General features: G+C 42.3%; 1 protein-coding gene across 1 annotated transcript; it reads left to right on the forward strand.

The window, feature by feature from the left end:
• The first annotated feature begins 1,050 nt into the window (after nucleotides 1-1,050).
• Nucleotides 1,051-5,728, forward strand: MOS (MOS proto-oncogene, serine/threonine kinase). The gene has a single exon (XM_056332187.1). It carries the CDS (start codon nucleotides 4,611-4,613, stop codon nucleotides 5,658-5,660), a length of 1,050 nt encoding a protein of 349 aa, XP_056188162.1. The 5' UTR covers nucleotides 1,051-4,610; the 3' UTR covers nucleotides 5,661-5,728.
• The last annotated feature ends 13,203 nt before the right edge of the window (nucleotides 5,729-18,931 follow it).

Raw genomic sequence — 18,931 nt, forward strand, 5'->3', positions numbered from 1 at the left:
TTACATCCATATCAGTCCTCTGAGGCTCTTGGTATTGGGGCTGACTTCTGTCCAGCAATGCAACAAACAGCAGTGGTAACTAAAATTATTGGCAAATAAAGAGTTTCTGTATTCCTGATATACAAGTGAAATATAAACAGGTGAACTGAGTGAGACTGGTTCTGTATTTCTTCTCAGCTGGAAGCACAGATGAGGTTGGGCAGCTGTTGCAGCATCAGGTGCACAAGCATGTTTTACTTGCAGAAATACGACACACAAGCTTGGAACAAAACCATTGCTGCCACAGGTCATGGTAGCTGTGACATATTACATAGCTGTGACACATTGCAGCCCTTAGGACACAGAATGTGTTTCCCTCTTGTCACTTGTAAAAGTTCCTGTTGCATTCTCTGCTGATGACTTCTGGTTCATACAGCTTCCTCTTTCCTTGTGGAAATAGCAGTGAAACAGGAGCGGTGTGGTAGGAGGCTGCTGTGGGTGCACAGTGCAATGTTCGGGGTTCCTCTGGGGAAGGGCGGCTGGGAGGGAAGGAGCAGCTTGTCCCCAGCAGCCCTGCTTCCCTCTGAAAATGTCTCCCCAGGCCATGCTGTAGCCCCCTCCTTCAGCCAGTGGTGTCTCCTGGGAAGTCACTGGGCCAAGTCATCAATGGATTAAAGGAAAATAACATTTATTAAGAATAAAAGCCTACTTGCTTTTAAATGTGCTCTAATTGTGTTCACATTGAAAGGCACTGGCTGTCCCCCTGCTCGCAGTCAGCTTGAGACAGGACAGTAAGTTATGTTAAGGCTCTTTAGATCCTAAAATACACCCCTCTTCCTGCTCAAAAATTCAGTGTATTCCCCAAGAGCAATACAATACACCTGCCATGACAGGCAAAACCAGAAAGGTTTCAAAGAGAAAAAGGTGACATGAAAATTACCAAAAGAGGGACAACTGGAAGGAGTGGGGAGGACATGGAAGCTGGAAAAAATTATATGGAAGTTCTGCTGTATCCTTCCGAATGAGACTTCAACCAAAGAAATTTGGGAACAGCCCTAATCCTAACCCTCTGCTTTACGAACATAGATTTTACTGCTGTGTTCTGTAGCATTCACAATCTCCAGATATGCTCCTATATTTGTCAGCTTAGCAGGTCCACTCTCAGGCCCTTCATCCATGCATCCTTCTATCTACTCCTCTTCCTCAACCAACTTTCCCTTTGAACTTTTTTTGCCACCTTAACCGGGTGAAAACAGGTTGGAACAAGTGCATTTCTTCCATGAGAAGGCTGATATTTTTGGAGAATTCATAGCAGAGACGTCTCTCTGCTGCTTTTATATACTATATGGCACAGAAGAAGCTTTTTACACTGTCCCACACAACATCCTAGTCTCTAAACTGGAGAGACACAGATTTGACGGGTGGACCACTCGGTGGATAAGGAATTGACTGGATGGTTGCACTCAGAGAGTTGTGGTCAATGGCTCAATGTCCAAGCGGAGACTGGTAACAAGTGGCATTCCTCATCCGTACTGGGACTGGCACTGTTCAACACCTTCGTCAGTGACAGGACAGTGAGGTCAAGTGCACGCTCAGCAAGTTTGCTGACCACACCAAGCTGTATGGTGTGGTTGACACATTGGAGGGAAGGGATGCCATCCAGAGGGACCTTGACAGGCTTGAGAGGTGGACCTGTGTGAACCTCATGAAGTTCAACAAGGCCAAGTGCAAAGTACTGCATGTAGGTTGGGTCAGTCCCAAGCACAATTACATGCTGGGCAGAGAATGGAATGAGAGCAACCCTGAGGAGAAAGCTTAGGGGTGTTGTTGGGCGAGAGGCAGCGTGCAATGCTGTAATGTGCAACGTGCACTTGCAGCCCAGAAAGCCAAACGTATCCTGGGCTGCATCAAAAGAAGCATGACCAACAGGTCGAGGGAGGCGATTCGCCCCCTCTGCTCTTGTGAGACCCCACCTGGAGTACTGCATCCACCCCTGGGGCCCCCAAGATAAGAAGAACATGGACCCGTTGGAACCAGTCCAGAGGAGGGCCGTGAAGATGATCAGAGGGCTGGGGCACCTCCCCTGTGAGGGCAGGCTGAGAGAGCTGGGGTTGTTCAGCCTGGAGAAGAGAAGGCTCCAGGGGAGGCCTTTCAATACTTAAAGGGGGTTTATGAGAAAGATGGGGACAGACATTTTAGTAGAGCCTGTAGCAGTAAGGCAAGGGGTAATGGTTTAAATTAGGAGAGGGTAGATTTACATTAGATATGAGGAAGAAATCCTTTACTGTGAGGGTGGTGAGGCACTGGGCCAGGTTTCCCAGAGCAGCTGTGGATGCCCCATGCCTGGAAGTGCTCAAGGCCAGGCTGGATGGGGTTTTGAGCAACCTGGTCTGGTAGGAAGTTCCCCTGCCCATGGCAGCAGGGTTGGAACTAGGTGATTTTTAAGGTCCCTTCCAACTCAAACCATTCTATAAGTTCATGCAAGAATTAGAGCCCTAATAGCACTCAGAAAATAGGCATAAAAATTCCTTTCTCCCTCCAGTACAGTTTCATCTGCTTACTGCAGCTTTTGATTTCCATCACAACCCACCTGCCTAGAAAACATTCTCTGCAAAGATTAGAAGTGAAGACTTCTGCATACAAGCATAAAATCACAGTGTTGCTCAGAAAAGGAGTATAAAATACCTGTTGTCTCCACAGCTTACCTCACTGCCTGTTTAAAACTAAAGCTCCTGTGGTCTTCCCCCCACCCCCAGAGCTTCCCTGCATAACTGATGTTGAACGGTGCCTCAAGCCAGATAGCTGCCCTTAGGCAGGGGCAGCAGCAGGGTATTACCCAGCTGGCTTGTGCTTTACAGCACGAGGTTCGCAGGGTGCGGTAACACCAGAGGAGTCCAGGGGCCTCTGGCACTATTAGAGTCTCTTCTGGGTGGGGCAAGGGAAGAGGAGCCTGGTGTTGTCAGGCAGTCCTATCTGCAGGGACTGTCCCACCCAGGGCCATTGAGAGGCCCTCTGGCATCCCTAACTCTTTGCAACTCTCACTTGTTAGCAACTCCTACAATGCATATTAGCACCTATTTATCTAGTTCTTCCCCAGCCTATCTGTTTCACACTGGCAGGTGATAACCCAAATTCCCCATTCGTATTCATCTCTGGTCCAGGTTTGCTTCCCTCTGAATTGCAATGACAAATTTCTCCTGATAGTCCTAAGTCTCACTACCCAGGAAGATCTCTATCACTGATTTGCTACACAGAGTGGTACCTTTGAAACCCTCTGGCTGAGCTGATCTAGAGTTCAGTTAGGGTCTGAAGATAACCTTGGGACATCAGGTTTGTCTGTTGAGGTGAACAATCAAACCAGTCTCGAAGTGGAGAATACTCCAGTTGGGCTTGCACATATTCTGAGCACCTCTGAAACCTCCCTCAGTGCATCTGTGCTGCATCTTACTCATCCAGAGGAGCAAAACAAAAGGAACAGGAAACATCAGGAAAACTCTGCAAGAACTGCCCGCTGAGCCAGTGCTGCCCAGAGGTAAACTCTGGAGAAACGGGCACCGCCGACCTTTGAAGTCCCATGGGAGGATCTGTGTTGGCAAAACTGACATCCAGAGGAAGGTTATGATGGGCAAGAAAGTGGGAAATGGGTACCAAGCTTTCAAAGATGTTTGTCAACACGTACAGAAAGATACTTACTGGCATATTCAAAAGCTGTATAGGTCCCATGAGGGTGCTCTGATGCTTGGGCAGCAGGTGCTGAAGACTAAGGCAGTTAACATGAGCACTATGAAAAGGTGAAAGCAGGGCCAAAAGAGCAAAAGCCCCTCTGAAAATCACTGGGATCAGCAAGGCAAAATTATGTTTGTCTTCTACCAGAACAGCTCTGTAAATTTAGCAATAAGTTTACTAAGGAGAATGCAGAAATAAAATACACACCTGTAGTAACTGTGTGGGATGTGATGGGAAGATGACCAAATATTTATGTATAATTCTAGTTACTATATCCAGTAGATGATACAGAGCAATCATTTGTCTTTATGCTGCTATAATAAGGTTGCTGTCCTGCATGAGCAGAGCTGAGCAACCAAACCAGTCCCCTTGTCCCAATCGCGTTTAAGTGGCAGGGTTTCTACAAACATGCTTTTATATTAGTTATGCCTGCCATAGCATCACGAAACGCTAGCACTCACCATTTCAGCTGCTTCCTCTGATAATGACTTTGTTTAATGCATCTGATGATGACCGTTCCTGCCTGGAGCCATGGTGAAATGCATTCACCAATCATTGCTTTATTTATTCCTGGGGCATTTTGCTAGAAGCATTCAATGGGCAGAACATCTTTCTTTTCTCTTGAGATTACAAATGATGTGACATACATATGAGTTAACATCTTTTTAGCTTTAAATCCATTTACCTCGATTTTCTAAAGGTTTGCTTCAGGGTTGGAGGAGAATGTTTCCAGGTGAGCCTGATTGGGTTCAGCTAGTTGTGACAGATGCAGTTCATTTGGGGTAAGGGAGGAAAATGGTGAAGAGGGGATAAAAGGCTTTGGCAGCCCCTGCAGAGTCCTTTCTGTCAGGGAATCTTTCTAGTTTTCTGTCTTAGTAACTGCTTGTTGTTTTCTCCATCTTATTATGCCATCACCCATTCCTCTTAATTGTTTTCTTCCCTGGGAATTTTCCTCATCTGTGGATTTGCGACCCTGCAGCAGCCCCTTAGTTATCCCTGGCAAAGGCAGCAAAGATTTTTTGGGAGGAACTCCTTCGGTCAGGACTCGCCGCTTGCCTCCACGCCTGGCCTGGTGCTCCATTGACTGGGATCAGCTCTGCCTCCTGCAGCCCCTAGGCTCTGGGGGCTTTGGATCTGTCTACAAAGCCACCTACCACGGTGCAACTGTGGCTGTGAAGCAGGTGAAGAAGAGCAGCAAAAACCGGCTGGCATCACGACAGAGCTTCTGGGCTGAGCTGAACGTAGCCTGGCTACAGCATAATAACGTGGTACGTGTGGTGGCTGCCAGCACGTGTGCCCCAGCCAGCCAGAACAGCCTGGGCACCATCATTATGGAGTATGTGGGTAATATCACTCTGCACCATGTAATCTATGGCACTGGTGATGCGTGGAGACAGGGTGAGGATGATGAAGGCGGATGTGGGAGGAAGGCCCTGAGCATGGAAGAGACTGTGTGCTATTCTTGTGACATTATAACGGGCTTAGCCTTTCTTCACTCACAGGGCATTGTACACTTGGACCTGAAGCCTGCAAACATTTTCATCACTGAGCAGGGAGTGTGCAAGATTGGAGACTTTGGGTGCTCTCAGAAACTGGAGGAGGGCTTGTCCCAGAGCTCCCATGTTTGCCAGCAAGGGGGCACGTACACACACCGTGCCCCGGAGCTCCTCAAAGGGGAGAGGGTCACTGCCAAAGCAGACATCTACTCGTTTGCTATCACCCTCTGGCAAATTGTCATGCGAGAGCAGCCCTACCAGGGTGAGCGGCAGTATGTGCTCTATGCTGTGGTAGCCTATAACTTACGCCCTTCACTGGCTGCTGCTGTTTTCCACGAGTCACCAGTGGGCCAGAGACTCCAGAGCATTATTAGCTGCTGCTGGAAGGCTAATGTAGAGGAGCGCCCGAGTGCGGCTGAGCTGCTTCCCAGCCTCAGGGCCCTCAAGGGAAGCCTCTAGGAAAATGCAGGACTCTTACAGTTTCTTTTATTGTTGTCTCTTCTTCCCTTTCCTTCAAACATAATGAATTTAGCCCCTGTGTGATCTAAAGGCTTTGTTGCTGTTTTTTATATAAAAAAAAACCCACAAACCAAAAGCACAAAACTGTTTTGATATAAAAAGATTATAAATAAAGAGATTTAACAAAACTGGATTTTTACCATGGGAGGGGATAGAGGCAAGGATCAAGGTGCTGGCAAATACAGCTTTTTAAGGTTGACCTGTTGTGAGCTGCCTTGCTCGGGGAGAAACTGGGGAATGTGATGTGCAGAAAAAAAGTTGTTTTCAAATAAGTGAAGTACGAAAAAGGGCTGCTTTTGGAAGGTTCTTTGTACATAATACCTTTTGGTATTTCCAAGATGTCAGATGTGAGCAGTTCTTTACACTAGCTAGGTTTGTGCATTTGAGCTTTTCCTCTTCATTTACCAAGGAATGAGTATGCATCACAAATCAATGCATGCAGAAAAACAAATACGGAGTGTCAGCGGGATTTTTCCTTGTTCTTAGGTGTACTTAATTTCAGTAAGTATGCTGTTTCTGAAATGGAAAATGTGAACTACCCACATACTGCTTGAAATAAGAAACCTTTTTTGTCAGTCTATGGCTCTTAAGAGTAAGAAGATACCTTAACAACCTGTGCTTTTATAAGACCTCCATGCTACCAGGTTCGTTAATTCTAATTTGCTAGTTGGTATACTGTAAACTTTAGCTCTTATAAGAGCATCTTGTGTGGAACAGAAAGTTTCCAGGTTTTGGAAGTACAGTGGGAGTTGAAAAAAAAAAATAATTGCGGAAGCATGAAGGGAGATGGAGAGATGCAAAAACCTCATAAATCAAGGTGGTGGTGGTGGTGGGGAGGGATTACTTGCCCTTTGTAATGCATGGATCCATATTAGACAAGATACTGGAAGTACTGAAAAGGAAGATTGCTTAAAGCAGTAATAATGATACTCTGCACGTGCTCCAAATAGACACTGTTGAACTATCCTCTGCACTGCTTATGTCTTATCTACGATCTTTCCTAATCTGGTTGTAAGGTGTCTGGGGAAGGAAGTGCTGTAGGCAATGGGGAAGACAAAGAGCTCTGATCCCTGATTTATCAGAACTGATAAATATACATCTGTCTACTTCAACCCTTATCTGGAGCTCCAAAGATCTGACTGCTGTAGCTGATATTGCCATTCTGCTTAAAGACTCCCACTTCTCTTTAAGACAGGAGAAAGAGTGAGGTTTCAGTCAAGTTGTTTTTCTTCTTTTCCCTTCCTCCCCCATGCTTCCATTCTGGAAAAAAAATCCCGAAGGAATTGAGCCAGTTTCCTGATTTCTGACACACATCTGCTCTTAGCCCCGTGAAATCCTCGAAATGAGCAGCTATTTGAATTTGAGATGATCCTGCAGGTCTTGGGTTGGTCATTGAAATTAATGGTTTCTAAAGCATACCTAAGCTTAAATATTTCTTGCTTTTCTGTTCCCCTTAAGTGGAAACTGTAAAATGCCCACTGGAATGAAAAACCTGAAGGTAAATTCTGGAATATATTTTCTGTTTTCTCTCTGTCAAAATAATTATGTTATAGACCCTGAACTTCAGGTTTTTTTGTGTTGCAGAACATCTTCTAATAAACAAGAAATGTCTTATAAAAGTTAATATAATAAACCAGTTACCTTTTAAAATGATTAGCTGAGGGCACGTAAGACAAAATGTCAGACAAAGCCATTGGCATGCCTCATCTTAACATCAACCCTTAGACAAAAATGTTTTTCCAGTCTTCAAAAGAATATAATAAAAAAAATGGAATTACAGTTTTTTAGTTGTTCCTAGATGCTTATGTGTTGTATTTATTTTGCCAGTCGAGGTAGCTTGTTGCTTAGACTGCTAGAAACTTGCTATTTTGTGCTTAATGATACTTTAGCACCAATAAGTGCTACTTGAGTCTCTGAAAAATCAAGCACCCTTCAAATTCTCTGTTATACTGGACAGAAGAATGAATACTGGATGGCCAAGATCTACTCTTGTAGCATAATCAACTCTGCAGAGGTCTCTGTCAATTTTACTGGATACTATTTTGAGAGTGAGAACTCTGCAGCGGCACTCAAGATGTAGCCATGTCATAATCTGCTGGCATAATGATGTTCTATTGTTTAGTAACTTCTAAGATTTGATTTGCTGCTTTTTGATGGCTAATGAGCTTTGAGTTAAAACTAATCAAGAAACATCTCAGGCCTGATAGCTCAGAATCCATGGTTCTGTTCGATGAGGATTATTTAACCTGTTTGCCTTACTTTATGTCAATCTACCCTGAATTTCCTTCTGCCAGTTTGTAGCTAGCCCTTGCACTCAGTGTCTTAAATAATTCCACTGCTAGCAAATTTATTTCTCTTATGGCTCACCCTCTTGCACTTCATTTATGGATGTCTTAGCAGCACAGGAGACTGAAACACCAGTGGACGCTTTCTCGAATTGAGAGAACTGACACTTTACTTTTACCCTCTGCTCCTATCTTTTGACTTATCCAGCCCAGGATTTTCTCTCCTAAACATGGCTGCTTTAAAAAGTGTGCAGTGAAGTATTTTTCAAATACCTTTGGAAACCCAAAGGGAACATATAAACCAGCTCCTTATCTGCATGCTGTTGGTGCTCCTAAAGAATTCCAATACAATTCAACACCACTGTGAAGCACAAGCAAGTCCTTCCAACAAAAGCAATAATGGCTCCCTCTAAATAGATCATATCTATGTGTCTGTTAATTCCTTTAATATAGTATCTGCTAATCTATGTATCTTGTGCGGATGCCAGTCATGTAATTAGGAAAGTTATTTCTTAACGACTTCCATCAGGTACTGTCCTGGAGAGAAGAGAGGCCCAACCTCTTGATTTTCAAGGATTGCCTTCTCCAAGCGTAAGAATGGTCCATCCCAATAAGCAGAAAATCAAAGGTGGCAGGATGCCTCCAAGGATAAACAAGGAGTTCCTGATTGAACTCAAACATAAAAAATAAACATGCAAGAGTTGAGAGACCAATGGGAAGTCTAGAGCAAGGAGGAATTACCGTTGATAGAGAAGGATTGGGCTAAGGAACTTCAAGCAAACAAGACATACACAAGTTCATGGGAGCTGATGGGATGTGCTCAGAAATGCTGACAGAACTTGCTGATGTCATTGTGAGACCACTCTTTATTCTCTTTGGAAGGTCGGGGTGGACAGTAGAGAATTCTGAGGACTGGAAGAAAGAAAATATACCTCCTACCTACAAGATGGCTAAAAAGGAGGATTGGGGAAACTACAAGCCAGTCAACCTCGCCTAAAGCCGTGGGAAAGTAGTGGACAAATAATTTTGGAAATCACTGCAAAATATATGAAGGATGGGAAGGTGATTGGGAGCAGTCAGCATGGACTTATGAAGCGGAATTCATGCTTGACCAACCTGGTAGCCTTCTGCAATGAGATTACTGGCTGCTGGATGAGGGGAGAGTAGTGGCTGTTGCTTATCTTGACCTTAGTGAGGCTTTTGGCCCTGCTTCCCATTACATCCTTACAGAGAAACTGATGAAGTACAGGCCCAGCTGAGCTGCTGGGCTCAAAGGGTTGTGATCAGTGGCATGAAGTCCAGTGGGAAACCAGCCATTAGTGGTATACATCAGAGATCAATACTGGGCCCAGTACAGGTTAACATCTCCATTAATAGCCTGGATGATGGGACAGAGTGCACCTTGAGCAAGTTTGCAGATGATACAGAATCAGATGGAGTGGTCAATACCTCAGATGGTTGTGCTGGTGTTCAGAGAGACCTTACCAAGCTGGAGAAATCTGCTGATGGCAATCAACGCAGGGAATTGCAAAGTCCAGCACCAGGTGGAGGATAACCCCATGCACCAGTACAGGCTGGGGGCTGACTGGCAGGAAAGCAGCTTTGCAGGAAAGGACCTGGAGCTCCTGGCAGACATAGTTGAGCATGAGCCAGCAATGCACCCTTGTGGCAAAGGCGCCCAACAGCATCCAGGGGTGCACTACAAAGGGTGATTCCAGCTCTTCCAGAGAGAGCACTGCCAGAAGAGATAACTCCCCCCTGTTCACTCAGCCCTGGTGAGACACATCTGGAGCACCGTGGCCAGCTCGGGACTATGCTGGAACAAAAAAGTTGGATGTACTGGACCAAAACTGCATCGAAGGGCCATTAAGCTGATTGGGGGATTGGAACCTCTGTGTGTGAGGAGAGGCTGAGAAATGGTACTGGAAAGAGAAGGCTCAGGGGGATCTTACCAGTTTGTATAAATACTGATGGGAGGTAGTAAAGATGGAGCCAGTCTCTTCTCAGCAGTGCCCAGTGACAGGACAAGATGCAACGAACACAAACTGAAGGACAGGAAACTTGATTTAAATGCAAGAGAAAAAAAATTTTGCTGTGAGGATGGTCAAACACTGGCACAGGTTGCTCAGAGAGGCTGTGGAGTCTTCATCCTTGGAGATATTCAGAACCCAGCTGGGCACGGTACTGAGCAAGCTGCTGTAGCTGAGTCTGCTGTGAACAGGAGGTTGAATGAGACAATCTCCAGAGGTCCCTTTCAACCACAAAAGTTCTGCAATTATAACATTTATAGATGCTTGAATTTTAGACAGCTCCTGAGTTCTGCTAAAATGTTCCTAGCATGAACCTATTTTGTGGTTCCTCCGGGGACAACACACATGCAAGGAACACACTTTGATTCTTTGCAATGTCTTTGTTGTCTTGGCTGGGATCAGGTTTCATTGATTAGAGGTTTGTTTAGTTTGGTTTTTCTTTTAAAAACCTGACATCAGTAGACCTATCAGAGAGACTTGACAGATTTCTTGTTCCTGATATTCTGAAAATTATAAATTATGGCGTTTATGTTAGTTCTTTAAAGGTTTTTTCCATCTATTTTTACATTCCCCCCCCCCCCCCCCCCCTTTTTTTTTTGGTGGCATGCTTTATCTCAACCCAGAAAGAATCTATCTTCAAATAATAAAAATATATAGCTTGGAGATGGGCACATCCTTAATACAGAGTGTAAGATGGCATGGATGAAGCGTGAAGATGTACAGGTTGTTTCTGCATTCTGTGGTAAGACATATTTGCAGCAAAGAAAAAATCCCAAGAAATTATTTTACAGAATATACCACAGATATTTGTAAAATCAGTGGGACTTAAGTGGATGCTTAGCATTTGACTTGTGTATCAATTTTTGCAGCATCAGCATCTGTGTTTATAAATTCATCTACTAGATCAAAGATGAAAATAGAGGTAGAAAATGAATGGTTATTTTTTAAATTAACTGTACTTTGAACATTTTACTTATACATTATTTTAGCCATTTATCAGCTGCAAATACCTTAATGTAGTGCTCAAAGAGCCTCTTTCTATGCTTCAGTTAACCCAGCTGCCAAATATTTGTCTGCCTGTCAAATGAAAAGCCCTAAAACCAGTTAAAGAAGGAAAATGGAACAAAAAAAGTCTACTGGCATCTATCCCAGTCTGCCATCAGCTAAGGATGCCATGGGACAATTTGATAGTACAGGCACCATCCGCCCCTGGACCTCTCCAAGTGCGAGGCTGAGTTTTGCTCTCTACCCAGCCTGAAGTTCAATAGCCTGAGTGTTCAGCAGAGCTGGGAGGTGATTGCATTTGCCTTTGCAGGGCACCTGGGATAATAGGGTAATTCATAACTTAATAAATATTCTACTGCACATGTGCCAGGCTACAAAGAGCAAAGTAGGTTGCAAATTGGCAACATAAATGTCCAGCTCTTTTTAAGTTACTCCCCCGAAAAGGGCGGAAGGAAAACCAGTTTTCTTTTCAAGCCATGTATTTTTCTCAACCGCTTACCACTCACCATTCAAAAATGGTGAAAGGATTTTGATTCAGACATGGTGTAAGTGAAACTGGCCCCAGAGACAAGTATGGAAAGTTGCACCTGAACAGAGAAAGTGACAGAACTTCTCCAGACCTCCCTTAAAGTTGTCAATCCTTGCATAGCTTTTGGGAGCGAAATGATCACTATTAGATGGTCTCTGATTTAAAGGGGAGAAAAAGATATTCTTTAAATTTAATCATTCCTGCTGACAGCTGACTTTCAGAGGAAATATATTTCTTTAAATTATGTTAAAAAGTTTTCACACTTGCACAGTTCATTTAAAAAGTTGTGTATTGAATTGCAAACAGCATTTGGTTAGTGTCCCAACGATACAAATTAGCACTACCTGACTAATAACCGCAAGTGTAGTATGAAAGAGCCGTTTGCACAGGGAGACAAGGGAGGTAGCTGGAGGAGGCAAGGAGACAAGCCAGAAGCAGGAAGAGGGGAGACACCCCCAAAACCAAACCTAATTGCTACAAGCCTTTCAATCACTGAAGTTCTCATTGAAAAAAGTTCATGCTGGCATGTGAATTTCTGTGTTGATGCTAGAGCCACCCGCCCACTTATTGGACTTGAAGGTCTTGAACTACTGCTTAAAATTAGACAAGGACACTGATTCGGTTCAGAGCAGTCATGCATTACCACCAGCTCGTGGAAGTCTCTTGTTCAGTTAAAAGAAGCACGGCCTTCTTCTCCTCACTCCCAGCCCCCCAAAAACCCAATGGTCCTGGCCCATCAGAATGAAAAGCTGGCTAATTTTACATGCTCAGCAAAATTATTTTTATTTATTATCATTGCCCCAAACTGTCTGTGAGGGTTTTTTCTTTCTTTTCTTGATGATTGCACTATGTGCTAATTACAATGATGATTAGTTAATGCTATACTTTTATGATTTAGCAATGTATACTAGTACACAAAGTAATGGTGGATTCGCATTGGAAAATAAGTATCTTTTACATATGGATTTTAAGAGTAAAAAACAGTTTTATATATCAAAGGTATGTTGTTTCTTTAAGGAAAGAGGAGAATCAGTCCCTGGGTATTTAGTATAAGCATTTGTACCTGCCAGAACAAAGTGATTGGCTCTACCTCACCCAGGAACATTTCACAAGAGTGTATGAGAAGCAGATCTTCCTCTGACCACATCAGGGACTCTCAAAAAGGAAATACACTGCTGCAAGGGTGCAGGAAGGGGGCATTGATAGCGCAAAGTACCTGCTGGGTGCTCTCAGAAACACAGAATCATAGAACCATTTAGGCTGGAAAAGACTTTTAAGATCATTGAGTCACATCTTCCAACAGTCATAGTTATTGAAAGATTATTTTGTAATATATATATTTTGTACTTAAAAGAAAAACATGAGATCATATGCTGAAAAAATTACAAATGTTAATATTGGTGGATATTTTTCCAGGGGACACGGCTACCATACTCAAAACCACCTTCTAAGTATACCACAATAATTAATTTTATTTGCCTAAAAATTGAATTGCTTGACCACAACTCTCTGAAGCGCAAATACTATCTCTTCCTCAGTTTTAAACCAGTAGACAATACTGTTCCCCTTGATCTGCATCTGCAAAACCTGTTGCTAGAGTTTTCACTGTGCACAGAGGTAGGAATGTTGGAAGCGCGATTGTGTGCATCTACATATAGTTGCTCTTACAACACTTAAGTGGGAAAACGACTTTTCTATTTTATATTATTCCCTGGGAGACTAACCAAACCATATTCCACATATGTAACAATGTTTTACAGACTGGTGTGAAAGGACATCTACAAGCCCTGTTTTCATTACAAGTGAAGTTCCTACAGTAACAGTACTACTGCTGTACATTTAGATGAAATACAAGTTTAATAGCCTTGCTGTACTCTCCCGTCAGTTATTCTCTGAAACAGAACTTCTGGGTCTTCTATGAAATGACATTACAGACTCTATGGTTGTTGTTCCTGCCCCCCTACCACAACCTCATAATTTCTATGTAGTAAGCTGCAGCTGCCACTTTGCCACATTAGCTTTTCAGAGAAGTCAGCAAGTGCTTTGAAACCAAAACTTAGTATTTGATGCCTCTTGAATCACTTTCATGTTATGTTGTGGATCCGACCAGCTGTTCTGAACAATCACGGTGTAATGATTTCCTCAGTGGCTAATAATTCCTGTTTCTAAAGCACATTTTTAACACCATGGTATCTTCTTTAGTTCCAGGTCCTAAGTTTTATGTTATTATTCCTGTTTCTGCCAGGGCTTGAGTAATGTAACTTGGCTAGTTCACAGGGGGTCAGGTCACAACAGAGCATGCATTACTGAACTGGATTTAGTCTTTCTTTACAGATGCCAGGGTTTAGAAGGGCATTTCTTCACAAGTCCCACAGAAGTCAACCTGACACCTGGATGTAATCTAGATAAAACCGTGAGATGCAGCTAATCTCTAATAGTCCTGTATCGTTAAAATGGTGATTCCCCTTTGCTTTAAATCTCCTCTTCATCTGTGGTAAGCTTTTGCTAAATTTTATGCCTGCAAACATTCATCATCCAAAAACCAGTTGGATCAAGAATATCGCAAAAAGGAAACTGATTTTAAAGGGCTAAGGGAAAACTTCTCAGAAAAACAAAACAAAAAACCAAACCAACAAACACGGTGCAGTGATGCATTTTATATCAAGACAAATTTTCCCTCTTGTTGGAAGGCAGTGTGAGGTTGGGATCATTCCTTAAATTATCCCTGCTCCATGATAGAGAGGCAGCGCAAGCACCGTGAAACGATTCCCTCCTACTCTGTCTCGCCAAAGAATTAGATTAGATTAAACTGGTCTTTGGAAGAAAAAAATGTGATCAGTGACTTCATAACTGGGCTCTGAAACAGCAGACAGAGGGTCATGGGCAAAAATATGTGGACTACATATATTGGTAAACATAATTGCTGTGAAATGAATCAACGTTTTCTTCGTCAAGGACAGACATCCAACCATGCAAACATTCTGCTGCTGGTAGCTTCCCACAAAGTCTTTGCAGGAGGCAGACCTAAGGAGAAGACAGCTCCAAAGTCTTTACTAGCACAATATCACATTAGTTTGTAAGTACCACCACGCACCCCTAGTTCCTAAGCACTGGGAGTACAAAGCACCCATAAAGAAGTCAGCAAGGTAAGTGTATTCTTCCCACCTGCATCCTGGAAGCCATTTCCAAATCAGTTGATAAACCAGCTTGCTATGTTCAAAGAGTCCCATGGGTATTATTTGAGCAGATGCAACTTTTTAACATACGCTACAAACTATTGCAGTCTTCTCAACCTGCCTACTTTTTCAAAATAAAAGAGATCATGAGAAACAGTACCAAGTGGTACTGCCTCAAGTGGCCAAATCTGCATTGGAGAGATTTGTGCAGTTTGGAATGTATTTTTTATACTTGATTAACCTTTGCAAACATAAAGTCTTCCAAGGTGATTTCCAAAATGAAAATAAGATGCAAAACCACAGTTTTGTTTGTGCGTCCACCAGTTCTGCTTTCACTGGACTGATATTGGGGATTTTTTGTAAAGGAATTGCATGCCCCCCTTTTGGTAACGTAGCCTGGATAACAACAGATGGTATGGTAGGAACATGAGTGTAAATATCATGAAACCTTGGGGTGGGAAAGCAGTACTGGAGCAGCAGGTGTTAGTATTTCTAAGGCCTGACAGCATCCTCCCCACTGGACATGGTAAGTAGTTGCCACACCACTCCCAGTACTGGCTAGGGGACCAACAGGATTAGTGGGGACCCACCTCTCAGGAGTGCGCACGGGAACTCACAGGGCATGCTTCCCACCAGCACTGCACGTGGATTAGCTGCACAGGCACATGTGCCCACATTTCCAACAAGGATTTAGAAACAGTGAGTGTGCATTTGTAACCCACACTTCTCACAAGAGAGGGCATGTGCATATAGAACTGTGTGAATACGTAAGTGGGATGAGTTGTAGAAGGGTATGCAAGAAATTTGTAGGTGCTTATTAACACTTTGTAAGCATCTGTACTGTGATTTCTGTTCTATTGCTGATACTGATCCACAACATACAGTTCACTGGTTACTGGCAAATTACATGTTTCTCATCAATAAATTACCTGGTGCTGTCAAGACTGTATGAGTTGCACAGTTATTCTCTGCAAAAAGTTGCTGTTTCATTGTTGCAAATTTAACAGAAGCATCACATCTGCAGAGCAAGGAGTGGAGAAGCAACAAACATTCTTCCAGACAAGCAGAGAAGACATCATTCATCAATTTGAAAAAAATCTTAAGACTGAACTATAGCAGGACAAATTCAAATAGTATCTCCTGAAAGCAGCCCAGATGTACAATCTTGTTTCAATCCCGAGTGTTCAAAGACATACTGCAGTGATGTATCACAGAGTTGGTGTCACTAGAAATGCTCTAGCGTATTAGCAGCTATGTATTTTCTGTTACTGTGATTTGTGTCAGAGGAACTAGGCAAAACAGGCTGACAAAGGAGAAGTTTTGGTCTAGCCAAGCCAATGATATTAGAAGCCAAGCGTATTATCTGTTCAGGCATAAAGTACATATTTAGAAGTAAAAAAGTGGTAACTACAAAGTTCATGCTGCCCACTTGAAAAAAAATCTCTTAATGATCAATATTTGCCGCAACATGTGCCAACAGTAAAGGTCTCCATCAAAGCACAATTGCTTTTTTTCTGAGTAATGTATCTAGTTCATGTTTTCCATGTTATGTGAAAAAAATTTAAGGTAAAGACAACCTAGTATTTTGAGGGGTGTGTGTCAATTTTTACAATGATGAGCTTTATGCCGGAATTGGCATGAAAATTTAGAAAATCTAAATTGGATGGGCAAGGTGCACTATGAGAATTCAAGCTGCAGACTGGTACTCATGCACTGTGCCTTCTGCCCATCTGCTACCTGCAGAGAATGTTAGTTACTAGTTAGCAACTACCCAGCTACACAAATCAGTCTTTAAAAAGGGGATATTTTCAGTTGCAGCTGAGGCACCTGTAGCCACAGTAATTACAGATGTTCAAAACCTAGAGACAACAAAGGGATATTAACAGGTAATACTTAACTGCTGAGCAAAGAACTTGTGAGGAGAGTTCTGAGACACGATACAACCAAGTAACTTCACATTAACATAAGAGAATCAGCAGATACCTACAATTAAGACCAAGCAGATGCTGAAGCCTTTTTTAAAAGGCTTGAAAATAGCTTTCATTGCATTGCTGCTGACTGGTTTAGATACTCTACCACCTACTGATGATTTCCTGAGAAGCCTCGAGTGTGATCCTGCTTCATAGTTATCTTATGACCAGAAGTTCAAACAAAACCTTTAGAGGTCTGTTCAGATCCCAAAGACCTTGGAGAAGGAAGCTGGAATATATTTTGGCCGTATCTTAATCACCATTGAAAGCAAAGACTAGAGGCATTAGGCTGGCATAACCCAGGTAGCTTCCACATCAGATCATTACTATGAAAGCTGACAAAGCAGATTTAAGGTAGCTACTGTGAGCCCTGTCAAAACCATCCACAGGGCACCTGTGTGAAACAAGTAGAATAAATCTACTCAAAAGAATAAATGGTGTTCACAAGCCAATTTGCAAAGCTTGGGGAATATGTCTGTCCTTTGAACCACCCAAAGGTGTACCAGAGTCCAGCGTTCACCAGAAGACAGCACAAGCTTTCACGTCAAGAAGTTATTACAATACTTCAGAAGATACTGAGTCACAGCAAGCACATGCTCGTCCGGTTAACTCTTCAGTCACATAGGTAGACTCATACCAGGATCTACTCTTGAATTATGACCGCTCTAGATCTCCTCAAAGATCCTTTTTGTCACATGAACATAGGAAGATGGAAGGCTAACTGACATCTAGACAAACGGATCTAGATTTGCAGAACACTGGGACATCTCTCCTGCATAAAAAACCTGTATAACTTAGCCTGTCACAGGGGGAATAAAAAAGCTTCCCAGATAAAACTTGGCAAGATTAAATGCAATCGCATTAAGTAGCTGAAGAAATCAGGTGACCATTCATTTAGCACAAACATGATCAGGCTAAAATTAAGCAAAAAACCAAACACCTGACAAGAACCTAACCCTACACATATATAGTTAATTAATAGGAACTGAGTTACTAATTTGGAAGCATAAATGTAATCTTATTTACTTTACTATAAGCTAGTGGAAAATATATGGATAACAATATTCAGTTAATTACTCAGGATTGATTCTGAAGGACAAACCGGTCAAAGCAAGGGAGAAAAAAATAATGCTAGTAATCCATAAAAAACAAAATAAAAGTCAGAAAGTGTAATGAATGCACATGGAACAACATTCTGTGTAATAAATCATGAAATTAGGTATTAAACTGTTTCTGCTACAGACTACTAAGTCATGTTAAAAGCATGTCTTGCTTCTTTATTGTTTATCTTCTTAATTACATGACATGAGGAAAATACTCCTGGATGCTTCATCTAAAAAGCATATGCCAGAAGTGTATTTAATAAGTCCAAACTCAGTCACACAACTAAAATTAGCAATAGCTGGGGAGAAAAACCTACGTTAAAACCAATATGTAACCAAAGGAAAACCAGACATAATACAAAATATGAATTGGAATCTAGAAATGACAAAAAAAATCAGAAGATAAGCAAAAAGTTGTATTGACAATGGATATTTACTCGTGAATAGCATGAAGCTTGGAGTGTTTTATTTTTTTGTGTCTTTCAGAGAAAGCAGGTAGTTCAGATCAATTTCTATTCTACATTTGTGGAGAAAACCAACATATATCAGAGAATTCTAACAATAGCTAAGGAAAACCTTAAACATAGGAACAGAAGGGGGTTTTTAAATCAGCAGCTCCAGATAGCTTGCATCCAAGAATTTTAAGAGCTGGCAAAGATGACTTGTGTGCTGTTAATGTGGATTTTCCATAAGCTTTGAGAAATCTGGGGAAGCTCAGAAAATGAAAAAATCGCAAAGAAAGCTGAGGTGGTGCCAATACTAGAAAATTAAGTAAGTAAAGGAACAAATTCAGGAACTTATTGTCAACCTTGCATTAATCCTGGGGGGGAAGCCCTAAACCAACAAACAAAACTCAAACTGACTTCTTGATACAGGAACTATAAATAAATGAGGAAATTGTACTTACACAGCTTAAGTGTATGAGAAAACGTATCTTTGCAGATTGACTTTTTTTCCTCATGCTATTACAGCATACATTTAGTAGACAACAGCAACGGTGTTGATGTAACACATTCGTAGATTGACTGGTTCAGTAGGACACAGAAACTGGCATAGTTATGCATGTATATAGTTCATGGTAAGTAAATGAAAACTTACAGGTTATAGGTCTGT

The sequence above is a fragment of the Falco biarmicus genome, chromosome 3 (assembly GCF_023638135.1).
Source record: "Falco biarmicus isolate bFalBia1 chromosome 3, bFalBia1.pri, whole genome shotgun sequence".
NCBI lineage: Eukaryota > Metazoa > Chordata > Aves > Falconiformes > Falconidae > Falco > Falco biarmicus.

Bases quoted from the DNA above. Each gene is read 5' to 3' on its own strand.
- MOS (XM_056332187.1), top strand. From the start codon at position 4,611: ATGCCATCACCCATTCCTCTTAATTGTTTTCTTCCCTGGGAATTTTCC.